The sequence below is a fragment of the Pundamilia nyererei genome, unplaced genomic scaffold, assembly GCF_000239375.1.
Source record: "Pundamilia nyererei isolate P.nyererei 1_Seehausen unplaced genomic scaffold, PunNye1.0 scaffold00120, whole genome shotgun sequence".
In the NCBI taxonomy this organism is placed as follows: Eukaryota; Metazoa; Chordata; class Actinopteri; order Cichliformes; family Cichlidae; genus Pundamilia; species Pundamilia nyererei.
The window spans coordinates 197,828-211,611 of NW_005187521.1; the positions used below are offsets into that span (position 1 = coordinate 197,828).

A 13,784-nucleotide genomic window follows, 5' to 3' on the forward strand; every position below is an offset into this window, starting at 1 on the left:
TGCTGTACTTTTTCAACATGTTCAAAATAAAGATTCAATCAAAAAAATCAAAAATCAAAAGTGTAAGCTCATTTTGAATTTGATGACAGCAGCAAGATTGTTGTCGCTCAAGACTTCTGAGTATTCTTTGTCCTATTTTTGGTTTGTGATGATTCAAAATGATTCATTATGATTCATGATGTTTCACGATTTTTCATCTTGTCCGCACTCTTCTGCTCTGAAGCCGTACTGTTGTATGACATTAACTGCGGTTTAGTATTGTCTTGCTGAAATATGGAAGGCCTTCCTGGATGTGAGCATGTGTCGCTCTAAAACCTGAATATACCTGTCGTCATTGATGGGGCCTTTCCAGATGTGCAAGCTGCCAAGCCAATAGGCACTAACACAGCCCCATACCATCAGAGATGCAGACTTTTGAACTGAGCACTGATAAGAAGCTGGATGGTCCCTGTTCCCTTTAATCCAAAGGAGTCAGTATCCATGTTTTACAAAAGGAATTTCAAATTTCAGTCAGTTTGACCACAGAACAGATTTCCATTTTCCCTCAGTCCATTTTAAAGTTTAGCCTCAGAGAAGATGGCAGTGTTTGTGCATCATGTTCACACATGGCTTCTTCTTTGCACGAGAGAGTTTAACCTGCATTTGTGAATGAACCTTGTAAATGCAGACCTGTCTGAGGGCCTGGAGATCATGGACTGCACAGATTTTTAGAGACTTTTAATGATATTATGCACTTTAGATTTTGATATATTCAGTCTGCACAATGCTTCATCAGGGAAGATTCATCTGAAAATCTTCCACAATTTGTAGAGATAATTTACCAATAGTACCAGTAGTCGGATGGTAACAAAAAGAGGGAAATTAGTCCGAACAGAGGGGATTGCACTACCAGAAGACAACATTGTAGACATCTAAAAAAGCTACAAGTACCTGGAAATTACAAAGGGAAATGGGAATCATAAAGAAGCCATTAGGAAAACTGCACCCCCCAAATACCTGCAGAGAGTAAGGCAAGTCCTGAAGAGTCAGCTGAATGAGAAGTAGAGGATCTGGGCAATCAACACCTATGCCCTGTCACTGATCAGATACCCTGCTGGGATAATAAGCTGGCCAAAGGAGGAGGTAGAAGCTACTGACATCAAGACAAGAAGCCTCCTCACCATGCATGGATTGTTTCAACCCAAATCCAGCACCTATGCACGCTAAGCGAACAGAAGGAGGCCGAGGACTAGTGAGTGTCAAAACCAGGATGTCCAGGATGAGACAACAAACATCCATGAGTACATCAGGAATATGACCACAACCGACTGCATGAAAACCTCAGCCAGAGAGAGTGGTAGGGTCCTCAAAGAGGACCTGAGCTTGAAGGATAAAGACCACCAGCAGGGCGAGCTAGTCCTAGCGCATTACTGGGTTATAAAATGAAATCCATGTAACAAATTGTAAGGAAGGATTTATGATAGGACAGAGCATAAAATAAAAAAAGTGGATAATTAGTCACTAAATAGTATTAAATAAAACAATAGGGATTAAACAAACTTACGCTTCTCCTGAGTCCTTTTTGAACATGACTATTATGATTTTCACTATTAATTTTTTCCTTGCATCATTTTAACATGTACAAAATAAACCCCAAATGCAATGGAATACCATTTTACAAAGCACCAGTCTTTTATTTTACCCTAAAAAATGAGGATCCAATGGGAAGTCCCTCAGGTACTTCAGCCACAGATGGCAGATTAAGGAAGGTTGGGTCATTGTCATTGAGATCCAGCAGGTTGACAAATACTGTGGTGCTTGCTGATGCACGCAGTGGAGGTGTACCACCTAAAGAGGGCGCCAAAGGGATAGATAAAGATATATTTATATGCACGCACACACACACACACACACACATACACACACACCATATCTCATGGTCAAAGGAGTTTATTAGCCACCGTAAAGAGTTTCATGGTCAACATAAAACTTTAGGAATGAGGCTTGGAGGAAGAGGCTCATCGCTGAGAACTGAAAACTATAACGTGATAATGAGACATTACAATTTAAGCTTGCTTTTGGATCCCCTTTAATTAATAGGAGCATTTTACAAGCACAAACCAACATCATACTGCAACACACTACTCACGGTCGACAGCTGACACGACGATAGTCCTCATAAGAACCGTGTCCCTGGGGTTTGTGCTTTCCCTGTCCAGTGTTACCCCACTGGTGCGGATCTTCCCAGTACTGCTGTTGATGGTGTAGAAGGGATTTTCTGGATTGATACTGTATATCACTGTCCCATTCTCCCCATTGTCAGGGTCCACTGCCAACACCTGGACACAGAAACCAGTAAAGAAAACCCTTTACTTTCATTTGCCTGAGCTCTTCAGACAGCTTCCTCAAAACCGTTTACTATACACACATATATCACCCACATATAGAGATATATAAAAAGATAAATTAGTGGTTTACTTTGCAAAAACAACTTAAAGATGAAGGGATGATCTGCAACAGAACTTTTCTGGTGAAAAAAGAAAGGAGGAAGAGGAAGGAGGAGGAACAAGAGAGGGAGGGAAAAGAATAACAGCAGCTGAGCATCGTGTACAATTCCTTTCAACTTTCCGAACACATCAGTCAGCTAAAAGAAAAATAGTAATGTCTCATTTTGTGACACAGAGTTGCGATGGGTGATGAATGCACGAAGCCGGGAGCCCAGCTAAAGCACAGGCTGATTTTTAAAGAGCTGATCAATTATTCAAAGCGCTGACTAAAAATGCTGGAAACTGGTTAATTGGTCATTAGAGGAACAAAGGTTTTGCAGGTATTTAATTATTAAGGGGACATGGTAGGCAGGCATCTCAGAGCCTCATTGATTAGCAACTGCACAGACAAAGGCAGGTGATATAAGACAGGGAGAAGTGCCTGACCGGGGCCCGTTGAAATGATCAATTCTGGCCCGAGCAGAGCACATTAAAAGATGGAGAGCAAATATATTAGCCTTGTCTATTGAACTGTGGTCCTCGTCTGACTGCAGAGAGGCAGAAAAGGGAATATTGTTTTGAAAGGCGATCTTCGAGGAGGCTTACGGTGTGTGTGTGTGTGTGTGTGTGTGTGTGTGTGTGTGTGTGTGTGTGTGTGTGTGTGTGTGGAGGCTGCAGCATTGATGGTGGGGTTCTCTGAGATTTGAGTGGGCTGATCCTTGCACTGGACACAGCGGCCAAATTCATCGGCTCACTGGACACCTCCAGGAGGACTCAGCAGGTGGCCTCTTGTCACCATGGAAACACTGGCTGGGCCAGGGATACACTGGGGCCAATTACAGGACTGTAAGCCTGGGTGGTCAGATTTATTGAAAAATGGTCAGAGGAGCAACTGTGTCTGTCCACTGTGCACATGGAGACACATACAGTATGCAGCGCAGTGCTGGATGCACCATGAAAGAAGTCAACTGATGAATAACTACAGGAGATTAGGAAAAAGTGGCAACATTTTAGCAGTGCAAAGCTTATCTACCATTTCTTTTTCTCCACCGTTTCTTCATTTCACTTTTTTTTGCACTGCAAGATGGGTTCTTGCTTATTTCTCTGCGTAGAAGCTGAATAATTTGCTTTGCGTATGACTGCGGGCTACATTTTAATGAGCAATTGGACTCCCTTAATTACACTCACTGACGCCTCTTTAATTAATGGACAATCAGGGCTTAATTAACAACAACACATTGCCAAAGACACCGGCAGGACAATGAGAGTTTGGGCTAATAGAGGAGTTTACTTTGTGATGACCTATGCATGACGGCCATTTGTCCATCGATAGCCGAGTATGTATGCAGATCTATATTTCAAATGTTGTTCTTCAGTTAAAGCAGAAAAAAATGGATGATTCAATCTTCACACTTTGATCACTCTGTATCTGACACTGAGTATTTTTAAAAAAAATTAAAAACACATCTTTGGCATGCGTTTTCAAAATCAGATTAATCAAATTAAGCTGCAAAATACTGATTCAAAACAGGAAAAAAAAGACGAATCAAATGACAGCAGTGCACCAATCAAAAGATATAAAAAATTCAGTAACTTACTTCTAAATTCATTCACCACCCGTCCTACACGAAACTACTCCAGGACCACAGTACTGACTTTCAAAGTAATTGCAGTCCCAACATGTGCAAAGTTCAGGCTTTTGCCCCCTTTTAATATTCTCGACATAATTTCAAGTGTTTTTTTGCTGCTATGGTACAGGAAGTTTTTGAAAAAAATATATAAAAAATATTCAAAAACATGTACATGTGTTCAAATGGTTAGAATTTCTTACTGTAATGTTAATAAAAAAAGTCAAATTAGTCAAATTAGTCTGAAAACCTAGTGTTATTTTAAATAGCTCTATAATAACTCTCCTTCAATCACCGTGAAGGAGAGGTCAGAGGTCACACCCCACTCTACACCCCTAAAATATCAGAATTGATGTAATTGTGTTTACAGACAGAATGACACACATGCTAGTGAAAACATAACCGCGTTGGTGGAGATAATAAACATGTAATTTTAGTATTATTATTACAGTGTGCCCATGTTAGTATTAGTAAGACCACCTAATGAATCAAGTTGCAAGTTGGGCTAGAGACACTCACAGAGATGACATCAGTGTTGATAGGACTCATCTCAACTACGTTGGCATTATATGGCTCGTCTCGCCACATGGGGGCATTGTCGTTGATGTCCAGGATGGTGATGTTCACCTAAATTCAGCGGGAGAGGGAAATTATTTTCATTAACTGACAATACTGATGCAATATGATGAGCCAAGTCCGATTACTAGTACCTCATAGCTTTTATACTACAGAAAAAAAACATGCCATGGAGCGTCTATGCTGACGAAGCAGAATTTATTGATGTCAAATTATTGGTTGATGAGTGATATAAAATTGTTACCGTGGCAATCCCAGTCTTCTGCTGTGGGCCCACGCCTCCATCCACTGCTCTGACTATCAGGATGTACTCTGACTTCAGTTCACGGTCAAGCAGTGCTGTGGTAGTAATCTCTCCTGAAACACACATGGTATCAGATCAAAAGTGCCAAGAAAGGAAAAAGAAAACAACAAGAACAACAACAGCAAACACTCAGAGAGCGCAAACCCCCGCAGAGACAGCTCACTTTACTTTAGCAAACAGTATTATATTTTATATGTATTCATTTTGTTTTATTTGTTCTTATTAAAGATACTTTAAGAAGTTTGTAGCGTAGTAAAAAAAAGATTTCTTTTTCTTTTGATGAGGATCGCTGTGGACACGGGGTGCAAGCCAGTCACAAAGTGCACAGAAGCAAAGTAACCAAAAAACACAAAAGGTTGTGCATACACAGATTTAAATAAGCCATCACTTCCAGCATGATCTTACAGTCAAATCTAAAATCAGTTTTCCCTGGTACAAAGACACACCATGCACACACACACGTACCTGAGCGTGAGTTGAGACGGAACTGAGAGGAGCCCTCCAGGGAGTAGATGAGTGAGGCCTGGCCAAACTCCCGCGAGGCGTCCAAATCAGTAGCATTCACAAGCAGCACAGTAGCGCCTGCAGAAGGGGGGGGGGTTAGACATAAAGAAAGTTACAACTCACTGAAGTGAGAGACAGTATCATGGAGAAAACATGTGAAGTCTAGGAAAAAGGAAAGAAGGCAGGGATAGACGAGCAGCAGAGACAGACTGAAATGGCAAACACAGAGCTAGTGTCTTCACCGCCCCCATCCACAACTCGACTGATGGCATGACAGTGAGTGGGTTTATGGATTAGTGGATTATCAGCTTGTTTGGCACAGCCCATACTTGGCACAGACTTGATCAATACCCTGGCAGGCAGAGGGGATGAGAGGCTAGCCAGAGCCGCAGGGTTAGCCCTGAGCGCAGCCTTGCATCCCAAGCCTCGGGCCTTCAGCTCAGGGCCAAACACTTTAGACATAGTCTCCTAAACCTCGAGCCCCGGCCCAAGCAGCTCAGCTATGCGCTCCTTCAAAATCGGGCCCGAGGAATAAAAACTGGCCAGGATCTGGCAGAACTCGAGACAGAGAACAAGGCGGTCAAATATCTCATTTCCCTCTAGCGACTGGAAACTAATCTATTGTCTGGGATGAAAGAGTCTTTTGAATGCATGCATGAGAATGAATATAGCATCCAGTGATTTTCCTTGAATAGTCAATATCCTATTCTGACTGAGAATTTTAAAACATTATGCAAAATCAAAACAAATAAGACAGTGCAGGCCAGAGGATGGAAATAAAATAAAACATTTTAAAAAAGAAAAAAAAAAGGAAACACAGCCCCAAGACAGCAGAGCCATTTGTTGTATATCCTAATAGTAAGGCAATTCGAGTGAGTGGTGACTGTATGTGCAACACATGGTGTTTGTCTGGAGTGTTTAAGTGCTGTGTTGGCTGCGCCGACCAGAAAAATGTATTCTAGCAACTAAACTGTAACCCCAAACGTATGAAATGACTCACCGGCGATAATGTTCTCGGGGATTTTGATGATGTAGGACTGTTTGCTGAACTCGGGTGGGTTGTCATTTTCATCCTGGGGGAGGTACAAACATCAACAACAGCTTGAGTCAATGTGCTAAACAATGAGAAAATGCTAATGTTGCTTAAAAAAGAAGAGTTGCTGAAACTGTCGTCACACATTAACACTGAGATTAGCAAATTTGGGAATTAAGACAGTGAGAAGCACAAACGTTTTTAATAGCATCAGTGCTGGTGGAATCTCTTTGAAGATGGCTACTGAGCTGAAAGACCCTATAATATATTATTTTATGACTTCAAACACTTTGTCATGCCGGCTGCTGTTTTCACTGTCCAATCAGAAACTATTTTGTGGCTACTACACTAACTATCCCACCAGTGAATGCAATGTTAGGTGTTTTGTGGCTTTAGGAGAAAGAAAGTAGGCTGGACAATAAGTGGATTGATGCTCAAGCTGAGGTAGATATTAAAAAAGAAGACACTGTTGCAACAATATATGAAAATAGTTAGAAACATTATTATTATTGCTTCTAATGGCACTGCCTGAAGCAAAAGAGTAATCAGGGCCTGTATACTGATAGGAATCACGGACTAGAGCGTGCTACAGCTTCTGCTGAAAAACAGACTTTGTAAGAGTATTTACATTTCCTCACAACCTCCCACTCGCTGAATTAGACTATTTCACACCAACACATCCAGTTGTGTGGCTATTCACAGAGAGTTTCCCCACTGTGTGAGCCGCTGAGAAATGTTAACACTTTAACAACAGTCACTGGCACTATTATCTATCTGGGCTCTGTGCTACGCTGGCGCAAAGCATTGTGTGTATGTGATGCTGCCAGCCACTGATAAACCCCTGTGGTGTGAGTCACGACACTGTGGAGGACAGCAAGAGAGAGAGAGAGAGAGAGAGGGAGAGCATAATGAATTTGGCACATCTCTCCCAGTTGTTTTACACAATATTTCTCTCTCTTGCAGGATGTGTACAGATATGATTACTGTCCGTGCATATCAAAGAATATTCCAACTGGATTCATCCATTCTACCGCCATTTTTTTTCCTCTTATGAACAAAAGGTTTCATGTCTAATTGATGGCTATCATGGGAAATGAGCTTAAGAGCCAGCAGAGAGACTGTTTATTAGTGTTGGGTTGCTCGTTATATTTTTACAGCTGTATTTATTGCACCTTAGCAAAGGTCAATATTCATTCTTTTTTTAGTCAACAAAAATACAACATTAAACCAACACCCTGATTAATGTGAGAATTTGGACACATATTAGACAGCTTTCTGTGACCACAGTTCCAACGCGAGTCGTCTTGAACGTGCAAGCATGATGTCATTACTGCCTTTAATTAGGACATTTAAACAACCTCCGTTCACATCAGCATTCAAACATGGTTCAAAGATAACTTAAAAACCCAAAAGCATCATGAAATGAAACCATATAGGTGAAAATTTCCCGTGCATAGCATCACAATACGGTCTGTCCCACGAAACAAAAGAGAATTCTTCATGTACACATTTGCAGGGAAACATGCATCAAAAGCTCTGAATCACTATCTTGTAGGATCAGAACCCAGAACCTCATGCAGAGTGTTTTCTTTCCTCCATCCTTTAATATATTAAAACATCTGTGATGCAGTGCGGGTGCGAGTAGACAGCTGTGACTTTTTCTAGTGCCTCAAAATAAGACATTTACTGATAAGACTGACAAGCGAACTGGAAGCTCAGATAGCTGCACAGACTGCGATAAAGCTGCAGACAAAGTTGCAGTGAGACACGGGTTAAAAGGATTGAGAAGGTAAACAGTGAAGGAATACTGAAAGCAATATGTAAGTCAGAAACATATGAAACAATCCACCAGATGAGGCTGGTGACACCTGTCACAAACTGCAATGTGGATTTTTATAAGTATAAGGAAGCTCTGTGTTCATTCACTACATATGATATAAGAGCTCTGTGGGCATCTTTCCTATTTTTTAAAGGGTTTGACAAAAATGTCTTAAAAGTGGGGAGACTGTAAGGATTTCTGTCGCAGGGTCTGGAATTAGAAAGAATCTCAGCTTTGATCAAAATAGTTACTATATAAAGAAGTTATTTACGTTGTGAAATATTAGTTGCAAATAAAGTCAATAAATGGGCATCTTTAAGTCTTAATGAATCACATGCAGGTTCCACATCAGCTAATCTTAAGAAAGAAAACAGAGGTTGAAGGCCGCTAGGGTACTAGTAACTTTTTTAAAGTTGTGTTTATAATCCTAAAAGTGCCAGCCGCTTAAGCATGCTGCACAATGGTAATGGGGAAATGCATGTTTTCTCTGATAGATTTATCTATCAGAGAAAACATGATAGATAAATCTATCACCTCTGTGACCTCTGTGCAAGCACTCTAGTTACACTGAACTGTTTGAGCCCTCTTAGACCTACCTTTCAGGTTTTATTTCCTGGAACAACTAACAAACCCCTGAACCCAGAACAACTAAACTTCAAATCACATCTGCTTGCGGGTTTGCTGTAAATAACTTTGGAAGAACAGCATTCAAATGTATTTGACATCCCGGGAAAAGATGCCATCCCGTTGGTGATAATGTGAGGTCAATAACATTTTTAGACATAAGGCAAGGCTTCATAAAAGCTGCTATATGCCGATGGACAGTACATAGCAAGACGTGACAGTTGTTGCTTAAGGTCATTAGTCTTCATCTAAGAGAATGTACAAAGCACCGGATGGTAGAAAACGTTCACAGCTTGAATAAGGCTGCATACTTGTGATGTTTATATTTGGGTTATGCAGGTGGAAAACATGCTGAAGATTTAACCAAGTCAAAAGCTGTGTACTTGCAAAATACTGCTCTGTGTCTGCATTTGTTGACAGCTGTCAGCAAAAACTGCAGGAGGAACTGATACTTGAACCTCCAGTTGTGGCTGTGTGTCATTAAGTTGTTGCTGTTGTGTGTATGTTGCAGGGTTATACTTACAATCACCTCCACCGTAACAGGAACAGTGCTGTTGAGGGCTGGATTTCCCCCATCTTTGGCCATCACTGTCAGATAGATCATGCCCTTGGGAACCATCTCATAGTCCAGAGGTCTGATGACACTGATCACTGGAGGAAGGCGCACAAACATCACATCTTAGTAAAATTGCTGGTCAAATAATTATTATAATCCCAAATAATCCAAGCAAAAACTTACGTATAAACAATCCTTGGATATATAATCTGTTTTTAGCTGAACGCGCACACTCTTAAACTCAACCACATCTGCGTACCTGCGTAACCTTCCACCATGAAGATACGGAAGTAATCAGGGAAGGCCGACGCTGAAATGATGGTATATGTCAACACGTTGTTGGGAGGAGAATCTTCATCTGTAGCCTGTGATTGGGCACAAGGTGTGCGAGAGTAGACGATGTTAGTGACTTGTGGCTCAGTAGGCCTTTTTATACATCCAGTGTGTCTTAATGGTGGCAGACGTAATGCTGGAAGAGTGTGATAGCATGCTGGCTTAGCGGAATCAAAGGTGTGCTTTGTGCACAAAAGCTTCAGCTTTCTGGATCTGCTTTCTACACATGCATACAGTACATTACCACCTCCACTGCCGGCTTCAGGGCGGTACCTCAAAGCACTCTTATTTTGCCTTTTTACCTTTTATATAGAGCAGTGAGGTGTAATAATGGTGGGGTTTTCCCACCTTGAAAGGGAGTGCAAAAGAAGCTATCGACAGGCAAAGTCTCGCAGAGTGCGATGGGACAGATGTTGCATTAGACAGTGATAATATTTATGACTATATGTCTGCACAGCATGGGTGTTTTTGAGTCTGAGTGTATATGTGCAGCCAGGAAAGTGTCAGTCAGCGTCGATATGTTATTGGACAGATTAAAGCTGATTCTGGCTATTAGTGGCGCAGGCGTCAATACTGGATGAACACCAACCGAGCCTAGACAAGCCAAGCAGGCAGAGGACAGATGAAACCGTACTTTGCAGGTCTAATCCACAACAACAACAACAACAATGATGACACCCCCTCATTATTCTCGAGTTGGCAGGAACTTAAACACGAGTCCTCCGGCTGTGAGGGGAGTCTACTGGGCCCTCACTGGCATCATTAGAGGCTGGACAGGCTGTCAAAAACACTCACTTGTTTCCCTCCATAACACAAATCTCTCCTCTTTGATTTAACGCCAGAGTGTTGAGTAAGCAATACCTTTCTTCCCCCACAACTTCCTAAGCTGTGGCTTTCTCTTCCAGACCGTCTTCCTCTATCAAATTCCGACAAATAGTTTTGCATTACCACTCAAAGGTAAGAGGAGTTGGGGGCAGCAAATCAAATAGATGAGCGGCTAAGGAAGCAAAGGAATAAGGAGTGTTGAGAAAATGAAAAAAGATTTAGCTAGAAAGCATAAGCGCAGTGGTAGGAGGCACAAATCTCCAAGGCAAAAAGCAAACAACACAAGAGCCTCTCTTTGCTTTGTCTCTCAAAACACCCTCTCCTTCTATTTCAGCGTTCTTTCGTTTCCTCCATCCCTCCCTGTTTTCCTGGAGTACTCTGTGTGTGCGTGCGCGCACATTTATTTGTGTGTGCACAAGAGGTTCCAAGGCATACTGCTGACACACACAATTATGCGACCGGCTCCCTCCCTCCCCTTCCTCCTGAGGCGGCGTATTAATATCAGCAGCGTTTAAGGTTAGCTCAGACTAATCAAACACAGCGAGCCAAAGCACTGAGCCTGGCCATCAGCTCGGTTCCCACAATGCAAAAGGCAAACTGCCATAGTGTAACCGTAGCAGCGTAAAGCCACAAGGGATGTAATATTCTTTCTCTTGTGGGTGCAATCAAAGCAAACACTGACCCACTGGTTACCACTGTGCCTGCGCACCACTGCCTTATGTGTGGCAGTGACTGATGGCCAACACAGTAAGCTGACCTGTTCTTTTTGGATACAGTGCAGACAAACATATTACTGCGTGATTACAGTAACAGAGAAGGAACACGGAAGAAAGACGAGAAGGGCAGCAAAGCCAAAAGGTCTGGGAGTCAGATTTGTGGTGGGGTTTGAGTGAGATTCTGTATAGCAGGGTGTAGTTTTTATGTGAATGTACCAAATAAGTGCAAGAGAACACGGGGAAATATTCTGTCTCAGTGCTCAGTGTGTGGAATAATTTCATTTCAAATCAATAATAAATAAACATTATTTTTTATCTTACAACGTAGTTTGTTTATTGCAACCAAACAAACTGTTGCTATGCGGCACTTCAATACCATTATGGATGTTGATCTTAGTCTCGAGTGTTAATATTTAAAACCCGCGATGGTCACAGGTGTACGTTTATGGGGTATTTTACAGCAGCTATAAACGGGACACGTTTACAACACTGGCTTGTAAAGAGCATGTAATTTTGCCTACAAATTGTACAGTAAGCATGCTTTAAAAACTCCACCGCCTTTTGTGTGTAGGTGCTTCTTCGACCTTATGCGTTTATAATCACCCTGATTCGTGCCACTGACTGCACAGTCTGTTCGTTCTCTCGCAGAGAGCCCACGTACGCCTCCTTTTGGAAGAGTGGCGCGTTGTCGTTGACGTCCAATACGTTGACTCGGACCCTCCCCGTGGTCTCCTCCCCACCGCCGTCCTTCGCCAGCACAGTCAGCGTGAAGCGGCGCATTAACTCATAGTCAAGGCTAGCCTGCAGAACGACCCAGCCTGTCTCTTCATCAATTGAAAACCTGCAAGAGAAAAGTGAGGTTAGAGGCCCATTTTTTTCCTCCCTGTGACTACAAGTGCACCACACTAACTTTATTTCATAAGATTAATATGGCTAGCTCTGGCTGTAAGCACAGAAACCCCCAACACTGTCCCACGGACCACTCTCTACCACAGGAAATTTACATCTTTGGACTACAGCTCCAAAGGGGCCAATTAATTCTGGCAAGCAGCCCCTATGAAACTAGAAATCCAGAGAGTAGTTAGAAAATGACACAGCTCTGGGTGAGAGCCCAGAAGTCCCATGCAACTGGCACCCAAATTTTTTGTTTGTGAAAGGGAGCCAATCAGGAGAAAGCTGGCTTAAGAGATGGAGAAGGTAGCTAAAGACAGATTTTAAACTGTCATGCAAAGCTGCTCAAATATATATAATACAGAGTTGTTTAACACAGAGTTGTGTTAAATAAATAATTAAATAATTTTGTTAAAGACAGAAAAATATACATATTATAGGAAGCCACAGTAATGGTGGTCTTTTAAAACACTGGTGATTATTAATGAGTGAATTATGTGAGTGCTAGTTTTTCTAGGTGTTTGTGGCCTGAAAAGAGCAGACGTTGAGATAAGCGCCAGACATTGTTGTAGCTCAGCTGTCTCTGGTGATGCTGTGTGCCAGAAACAGTGCGGTACAATTGTTAACAAGGGGCCAAATAAATGAAAAATTAATGTGTTTGTGTGTGTGTTTTTGTGTGTGTGGACTGATTGACTATGTGTAAGTGAGTGTGTGTGTGTAGCTGTGTCTTACTGGTCTGGCTCATCAGTGAAGTAGTACCGCACAATCCCAAAAGTGCCTGCATCTCCGTCTGTGGCCTAGACGGGCAAAAAAACCCAAAAAACAAAAAGAAGACACACATTTAAAATCATGTTTATTTTTGTTTATTTGCTTCCCAGTAAAGTTTTACAGTATGTTCAGTTCCTGTCGTTTGTCGATTTTAATTTTTCATCCTGACTTTTTTTTTTTTTTTTTGCTTCTCATCCACTTTAACTTTTGAGTCACTTTCAATTTCAAGCATCATTTGGCTAAACTATTTTCATGTGGAAAAAAAGGTTTTGTGCCATGTGTCTGTGTACCTTGATTTTCTGTGCTGTAGCCAATTAGGAAGGGAAGTTAATGTTGAACTTTTGCGACATGATAGCAAAGACACATTATAATCTTTTTTTTCCACAAACCAGCCATGAAATATTCATCCCATTCGAGACAATGTATCTGTTATGCTATTCCTCTGCATACATTTGTGCCTGTCTGTGTTGAAGTGTGGGGCAGCATGAGCTCACTTGTCATGACTGCACTTTGCTCCTTTTCCCAAATTTCTCACTCTAACAGCTGTCTATGACTCTCTGATAAAACATGAAAGCCATGCTTCACGCTCCAAAGGTGTTGATTGGATTAAGTCTGATGGGAGGAGTGATACATTTTCCTCACCCGCATGACCCGCAGTTGCCTTAAAAGCAACAACAATTGCTGTCATAAGTTTTGCAGATAAAAGGGGTGTCAGAAAAAATACCATAGAAAGAGCAACACT

At 41.7% G+C, this 13,784-nt stretch overlaps 1 protein-coding gene across 2 annotated transcripts in view; it reads right to left on the reverse strand.

Annotated features, from left to right (window-relative positions):
* Positions 1-13,784, reverse strand: part of cdh23 (cadherin-related 23) — a 194,363-nt gene that overhangs the window by 43,169 nt on the left and 137,410 nt on the right. For both annotated transcript variants that reach the window (XM_013913214.1, XM_013913213.1), the window contains exons 14-23: positions 13,007-13,071; positions 11,987-12,224; positions 9,769-9,874; positions 9,477-9,604; positions 6,478-6,550; positions 5,439-5,555; positions 4,914-5,026; positions 4,613-4,720; positions 2,129-2,318; positions 1,682-1,827 (exon numbers count right to left, since the gene is read on the reverse strand). In XM_013913214.1, the coding sequence (XP_013768668.1) occupies positions 1,682-1,827; positions 2,129-2,318; positions 4,613-4,720; positions 4,914-5,026; positions 5,439-5,555; positions 6,478-6,550; positions 9,477-9,604; positions 9,769-9,874; positions 11,987-12,224; positions 13,007-13,071 (1,284 nt within the window). The remainder of the gene's footprint in view (positions 1-1,681; positions 1,828-2,128; positions 2,319-4,612; positions 4,721-4,913; positions 5,027-5,438; positions 5,556-6,477; positions 6,551-9,476; positions 9,605-9,768; positions 9,875-11,986; positions 12,225-13,006; positions 13,072-13,784) is intronic.